Source organism: Corvus moneduloides, chromosome 2 (assembly GCF_009650955.1).
Source record: "Corvus moneduloides isolate bCorMon1 chromosome 2, bCorMon1.pri, whole genome shotgun sequence".
Lineage (NCBI taxonomy): Eukaryota > Metazoa > Chordata > Aves > Passeriformes > Corvidae > Corvus > Corvus moneduloides.
In genome coordinates, this window is record NC_045477.1 from 122,338,070 (window position 1) to 122,345,917 (window position 7,848).

General features: G+C 49.7%; 1 protein-coding gene across 5 annotated transcripts in view; it reads right to left on the reverse strand.

The window, feature by feature from the left end:
• Positions 1-3,175: 3,175 nt before the first annotated feature.
• The window catches only part of ITSN1 (intersectin 1), a 104,090-nt gene continuing 99,417 nt past the window's right edge, over positions 3,176-7,848 (reverse strand). For all 5 annotated transcript variants that reach the window (XM_032101224.1, XM_032101223.1, XM_032101221.1 and 2 more), the window contains 4 exons: positions 7,119-7,201; positions 6,935-7,018; positions 6,310-6,483; positions 3,176-5,303 (listed from right to left, as the gene is read on the reverse strand). In XM_032101224.1, coding sequence (XP_031957115.1) covers positions 5,155-5,303; positions 6,310-6,483; positions 6,935-7,018; positions 7,119-7,201 — 490 coding nt within the window. In that variant the 3' untranslated portion in view covers positions 3,176-5,154. The remainder of the gene's footprint in view (positions 5,304-6,309; positions 6,484-6,934; positions 7,019-7,118; positions 7,202-7,848) is intronic.

Consider the following 7,848-nt stretch of genomic DNA (forward strand, 5'->3'; position numbering starts at 1 on the left):
AGGGAAGAGCGACTCATCTGCAGATTTCCTGACTCCATCTCTCTCTTCTCCAGCACTTCTCAGGAACGTGGCAGCACACAGGTAAACTTTAAACCCCCTGCATTTATTCTTGCATCATTTCACTTGCACAAGCCCAGTCTCAGCTGTGTCCAGCATTGCACAGCCCCACACCAGCTGTGCCACCACAGCTGGGAACGGCACCATGCCTCACACAGGGGGACACAGTTTAAGGACTCTTGTTTAGTTATACCTTGTCTGTAAATAGAATTGTTTAACCAGGGGTGACTGAGGAAACGACGTTCACAGCATCTGAAAGAAGTTAAAATTGCATTTTGAGAGACAGTGTTGCCTAATGCTTACCTATTACAAATGCCTTAAAAACCAAAAGGAGCCATCTTCACAGTACAGATATTTTACTAGGAGTAGCTAAATGTGATGTAAATGAACAGTACAAATTAATTGCATTTTCTTGAAATAAAGAGTAACTTTTTCTCCTATTTGGCCAGAGCATTTTTTATACTGCCTTTGTAATTTTTAGGTTCACATAAATTCTACAGACAGTAGAATTTTTCTCTGGTTTTCTTAAAAGAGAAGAAGATAAGGAAACAAATCCATACCATTTGTTTGGCAAAAAGCAAACTGTGCACTAAAAAGGCAGGGTGAAATGGGGGAGCAGCACCTCTCAGAGGGCAGGGAGGCCCTGGCACAGGGTGCCCAGAGCAGCTGGGGCTGCCCCTGGATCCCTGGCAGTGCCCAAGGCCAGGCTGGACATTGGGGCTTGGAGCAGCCTGGGACAGTGGGAGGTGTCCCTGCCATGGCAGGGGTGGCACTGGATGGGCTTTAAGGTCCCCCCAAAGCACCCTGTGATTCCCTGGAGAGCAGGGCCGGGACAGGGCCAAGCCTCTGGACGAGCACTATGGTCCCACACCCAACCTTCTCTTCCTCCTGTGTCACACCACAGTCCCCTTCCCACGGAGCAGCTCCCGGAACTGGGAGGGATTTCCCTTCCCATCCATCACCCTTTGGACACCCACCCACTTCTGGGGGGCACAGGGAGGGCAGAGCTCCTGCTGCTGCTCACCAAGCTCTGACCTTTTAGCTCTGTCCCTATTTCTTCTTTCTCCCCCTCTCCTGTGCTCAGAGCAGGGGCAGGAGCTGGGCCCAGGGGTTTGACAGGGGCTTGGAGGAAGCCCCAGCTCCCTTTGCTTGCACAGCACTGTCAGATCCCAGAACTGGTCCCAAAATCCAGGGGCAGCGACGCTTTGGCAGCTCCAGGCAGCCAAGGAACTGACCCACGGTCACAGCAGAGCCTTTGACAACTCTATCAAGTAATTAGGGCAGTTTACGAGATTGTCACTGCAGTTCTTTATTTTTTTAATGAGATCCTAAATATATCCCCCGACATACAGAAAAAATAATTTCCTGAAGACACTCCTTCTTTTAAAATATTGAAATGAACAAACAAAACCGGGTGCCTTTAAACGCTTTGCTGTGAGATGTACTCGGCATTTGACAATGACAACAGAGCTGTGCTTTTATATTGTATCTACAATAATCACATGTACATCTGTAAGCACGTACTGAACTCTGGATACAGCAGTGTGCACGGAGGACAGGAGTGGAGAGGCTGGACACAGCCAGGGTGGATGTGGGATGTACGTACAGAGCAAACCCTCAAAGCCATTTCCCCTGATTCCCAGCCTCTCCCTGTTCCAAGGGCTTTGACTGCAGGATTTGAATGAACTGAGATCTCACCGTGACAAGCACAGCAGTCTGGAACCACACACTGCTGTTGCAGTCAGAGTCTGGACTTGTCACATCTCACTTCTGAGAACATATGGAAGAAAAACCTCCATTATCCACAATGTTTCCCACCCCAGTCCTCCTCACATGTAACAAAAAGTGACTGAACTCTTTTTAAAGGGTAAAAAAATGGTCAAATGAGCGTTGAAAAGGTTCCCTCATAAAAACTCATGTTGAGAAAGTACTGAATAATTAAGTCCATCCAAAAAAAACTTGCTGCAATTTCTCAGCAATTTGGCTCAATGTCTTCCAGGTGCCCAAGTCCCTTCCCCAGCTCTGAGCAGCCTCTCCTGGCTTTCCAGACCAGCTTTCCATCAGCCCTGCCCCGGGCAGGCCCTCAGCATTTCTGAGCCAAGGCCAGCCTGGGGGTGTTTTGTTTTACAGCACTTCCGAGCGTGTTGCATTGGAGGGGCTGCCCAGGGAGGTTTGGAGTGCCCATCCCTGGAGGTGTCCCAGGAAGGGCTGGAGGTGGCACTCAGTGCTCTGGGCTGGGGACAAGGTGGGCATGGGGCACAGCTGGGCCTGGCTGGGCTGGGAGGGCTTTTCCAGCCTCAGGGATCCTGGGATTCTGGGATTCCAGGAAGCACAGTTCCATCTGGGAAGCCAACAGTGCCAATGTGCCATGGAGCTCCAAGGGCAAGTGAGCAAACAGCGACGCTGTCACCGGGGCATGGACACATCCTGTCCTCGATGCACAGGGACAGGATGAGCTTCCCCTTTAGGACTGGACCCATTATGAGGGATTCATCGGATATCTGTGAGCCAAACTCCAGCCTTTCCTCATCAATGTGTTTGAGTAACTCCTGCTGGCACTGACGGGAGTTAAACACTGCTGTGCATCGAGGGGAAGTGGGAAATCCCAAGCCATGGGGCTGGGAAGGTTCTTGTTCTGTCACAATTCCCCAAATGGTGCAATCGTACAGGCTGGTACAACAATTCCCTGGCAGTGTCCAAGGCCAGGCTGGACATTGGGGCTTGGAGCAGCCTGGGACAGTGGAAGGTGTCCCTGCCATGGCAGGGGTGGCACTGGGTGGGCTTTGAGGTCCCTTCCAACCCAACCCATTCTGGCATTCTGGGATGCTCTGATGTCCATGACAAGAGTTGCAATCTGAGAGGGGCCCCTGAGTGAAGGCTCCCCCAGTTGCAGCACCAGATGAGCCTCAGGCAGGTGCAGCTCCTTGGGGCTCCCTCCAAAACCCTCCCCAAGGTTCCTGCATTCCAGCCACGAGACTTTTTTGTCCTGTTGGCCAACTCAGGTGTCACTGTCATTGATGCTGGGGAAATGATACTATCAAAAAAGTGATGCTACTTGTGAAACACTGAAGTGAATGTTCACCCTGTTGGCAGCTACTGAGTAAAATTAGGACAGCAATAAAAGGTTAGACAATGACATTTAATGGTACTCCAGTAATAGATTTTATCACTTTCTTTAGCCTACCACAACAATGTGTATTTCATATACACTATATTTAATAAAATGTTTTGATATGGAATTAGGAAGGCATGGGTTTAGTACTATTTACATATATTAATTGAAACAATTTTCTTAACAACATTGAAAAATAGAAACTTAAAGTTCTCTTAACCGTGTTTTCAGCCAGTTAGTGGTAAACAAATGCATGCCTAGGAAGTCACACTCCCTCTAAAACGTGGTCAGTTGAAAGTTTCTAACTAAAGTGTGTATCTCTGTTTTGTTTCAAAAAATACATAAGTATGTCTGTCATTTCTGATACAAAATTCTACACTATCTTCAATAAATAAATAATAAAGCGATTCTGAAAAGTATGAAATGTAAACTTTGTTGTCCCTCCAACACACATTTTTTTCCCTTCCCATTGCTTGAAACATTACAGTGGTCTTTTAGGAAATTATAATACACAGACACTTCCCAGCACAGTTTACACTTATTACCATACTGACCTACCTACCTGTTATGGATATATCCTAATTTCCTAATGGAAACCAATAAGACTTGGAGTGCTAGAGAACACCGCCGACACAGGAGAGGTGGGAACCAGTACTGAAAGGACATGCAAGGAACACCAAAACCTAACAACAGCTCCACGAGAACGTTCACATGCGAATGACACGGGCTGGCACCTCCCATCCGGAATGAAGTCCTTACAAAAATACCAGTGGATGCGTGGCAGGGCATGAACAAAAGGAATCCCAGCAGAACAAAGAGGAATTTGACTCTCAGGGGTCTTTCTTCCCCCGAGTCCAGACTCAGCAAAGCACTCTCACGGTGCCTGAGGGAAAGCAGACGTCAGTGCCCGCCTGAAGCCGGGAGCTTTGCCAGACGGGGATGTGGGCCTGGACGTGCGTATCCATGGAGTGGAAGGGATGGAGAGCCCTGGCATTCCCCTGCTGGCTTTGGGTTCCCCACGCTGCACCACCACGAGCTCTCTGGTCACACCCAGCACCCGCCCTGCGGGAGCTGCAGGACGTGGCTGCCCCGAACCCCGGCACAGCTCCATAGCCGGGCACCACGGACTGCTTTGCAAACCAGGCTCTGCAGGCTGGAAATTCGCTTCCCGAGCTGGAGCCGTGATTGTTTCTTCTCCCTCACTGCAGGTGACGATCACCCCTGGGAGCAGCAGCAGTAAAGGAGTACCGAGAGGTACACATGACATCCAGCAGGGCTCTGTGCCTCACCCTTGGCTTCCTGTCCCAGCACTTCCAGTCCTCTGGACAACAGGGACTTCCAAAGGGAAGTGGGGTGGACTCTTCTGGAGTGCAATTCATCTCTGTGCAGAAGGTCTGGACATCTTTTATTTTCAGGGGCAACACGAGTTATGAAGTGGGATGTTCATAGAATCTTCTCTGTTTATAGATATAGACTATTTATTTTCTAAGTCTTTTCAGTACCATCATGAAGATCTTCAAAGATCTTGCTGCGAAACCGCTCCTTCCATTCATGTCACATTTACACCCCACTCTGCTGAGCAATAGGCACAGAACTCCTCAAGGGGGAAAACCCTGCAGAAATCCTCCAAAACACACCCACACTGCCTTCTCCATGGAAATTAAAGAGCAGGGCAACAGCCACCTCTGTGGTTTGCCAGCCATCCCAACTGCAGCACAAGGAACTACAGGGTTGTTTCACCAGCCCAGGGAACCAACGCCAAGTTCCACACAGAGAGATTGAGGGAGATCTCCTCACTAAATTGGGATTCATGTGTTCAGTGAGAATTATCAAGGCACAAAGATGTTCCTGTTTGCTTTGATAACCCTCTGACGTGTGAAGGGCGAGCAGTAGTTTCATGCTACACCAGCAAGGACTCGGTGACAGCTTCTGCAGACACCTCCTGCAGTGAACTCCGGCTGAATTCCGACATCCACCCCTCTCTCCTAAGGCTCATCAAACAGCTGCAGGTCCAGGCGCACCACGATCTCTCCTGTGGGGACTTCGTGCAGAAGGAGACACTTTGTAACTGGTCCCTTGGAACCCTGATCCTTCTTGATGTCTGCCACACGGATCTCTGTCCTGCCCAAAAAGTCTGGAATGCAAAAACACAGTGTGCTCAGGAAAGGGAAGGCAGAGTCTGCAGAAGGACCTGAACTTCCACCCACACACAACAGAAGAGAAAACAAGCCTTCAGTCCAACTCTACTCGTGCACTTGAAGAGGGCCAAAGGCTGCCAAGCTGCATAGAAGGGGATTTAGCCAGACCATGTTAAACAGCAGCAGCATTAAAAATGGGGCCATAAGTGGAAAATCCAACTATAGAATTCACAGCTGCCTTGGTTCAGGGACTTCTTGATTTTATGATATGTTAGAAGAAGACCAAAAGTTGCTGAACAGTTCAACCTGTGAAGCCTCTGGAGATGACAGAGCCAAGCAGGGCATCAGCCCAGCAATGAGGTCAACGGGCCAGTACCAGTCCCATCCAAACACTGCCTGAGAGATCACGACTCCAGAATACACCCTGTGATGCTCCACATGTTTATTCCAGCTCATGAAATAAGAATGAGAGAGGCTGTGGACTCCCCATCCCTGCAAGTGTTCAAGGCCACTCTGGATGGGGCTTGGAGCAGCCTGGGATAGTGGAAGGTGTCCCTGCCCATGGAAGGGGTTGGAACTGGATGATCCTTAAGGTCCCTTCCCACCCAAAACCGTTCCATGATTCTATTGGGTTTGGAATCCTGGGCTCATTTTATATAACAGGAAGGCATTTCTCTTCCTCCTGCAGGAACCCATCCATGTGCAAGCAGCATCCAGAGCTTTCTGGAGTCTTAGCAGGATTACAAACCACACTTTAGTTGTTGTCAATCGCACAAGAAAAGGAACTCTCAAAACCCAGAGGGAGCTGGACTCTTTTTGTGCTGATACTGGGGTGGAGCAAGGGTAAGTTGACTCCCAAATATGCAAAGGGAGTCAAATCTGGGGTGTCTTTAAAGATCATCTCCCAGCCCAGCCCATTCCCCCTGATTTCCCTCAGCAGGACTGCACCTCCTCAGAACAGAGCTTTGCAAGCGCCCTTGGCAGGGGCAGCCCCATACGCACCATCCGGGGAGAACTGGTCCCGCTCAAACACCGTGATGCACAGCACGTCCTGCTCCAGGTCCTTGATGAAGAACTGGCAGTTGGAATTCCACTTGGGATTGAGGGTGTCCTGGATGGTCTTGGTGATGTGGCACTGGGAGCCCATGGTCACCTCGCAGTAGGGGTTACTCTTTCCTGGGAAGACAGGAACAAACAGAAACGAGTGGGGCTTTTTTAGCTGTGTGATCCTGCTCCTGAGCTTCCTTCTACTCCGACAGCCAACTGAGCTGGGAAAGACCTTGGCCAGACCAGGGCTCTGGCCCCATCCCAGGCTCTGCTTCACTGCCTTTGTAATGGGCTACACTAACATCAGTGAATACTCTGCTCTGCTGGGTGCTGAGCACCCTCCACTCTTCCCTTCAGGACTTTATGGCTGCTTTGGTGGAAACTCAGTCAGTCTGAAACAAAAGCCTCATGCAGGACAACTGCAGGACCACAGCTGAGCTGCACAAATTCACTTCCGCCTATTTTACCTTAATTAAACCCACATCATTAACAAAATCATGTCTGGGACAGAACCCCTGCAGAGTTAGGCTGGCAAACGGGAATGTCTTCTCGATGGAGCAAAGAAAGCCAAGGCACTCACCATGGGACCTGCAAGGTTTTAGTTCAATGCCTTCAACAACATTCACCATCAGCCTCCCGATGCCTGTTGCTCTCTGAGAGCGAACTGTGGTGGAACAGAAGAGCAGAGAGAAACGTCACCAATGGATCTTCCTGCCCATGGACTTTCCCTCAAAAGATGAGACCCCCCACATCCTGTGCTGTACCTAGGTAGGCCTTTTCCCTCTTCTTCTTTTCAGTCTCTATGTAAAGTTCTGAAGCAGCTTTGATCTTCTGAACCCAGGCAGTCCTTTGGAAGGAAAGGAGAAAAAAAAGTTGCAAAATGCCGTTTCCATTTTTCCCTGCTGGAGCACAGCAGACAAAACTAAAGCTGTCCCTCCTTCACAGGCAAGGCTCTGGCCCCATCCCACAGCTGTCTGCCTGAAAGGGATCTTACTGGAATTCACAGCACCTGCAGGATGTAACCATCCCAGGCAGCAAATCCCACCACACAAAGAAAGCTCAAGAGAACCATGAGCAGGAGACGCTTGATGAGAAAACAAAATGTCTAAAGAACAGATTTGCTTTCATCCAGCCCTTTGCTTCCTGCAATAAACTGACTCCTAGGAGCCAGGAGGTACAGGGCACTGGGATTGCTGAGGTGGCCACTGTCCTTGGTCCCTGAGGCTTCCTACCAAATTCTTCTGACTCTTGGGACATTAAAAGCATAACTTGGGGAGTCCACAGGTGGTGAATAGGCCCTTCTGGGAAATCATTTCATGCTTAAGAATCACACAGTCTCCTGAGTTGGAAGGGACCCACATGGATCACTGAGTCCAGCTCCTGACCCCAGCAATCCCAGCCCGTGCCTGAAGGAGACTGAGGGGGAAGGCTGACAGGGGAAAAGGGTGGCAGATGGGCTACTAAGTGACCTCGAGGGCTTAGAAGAACTGCTGT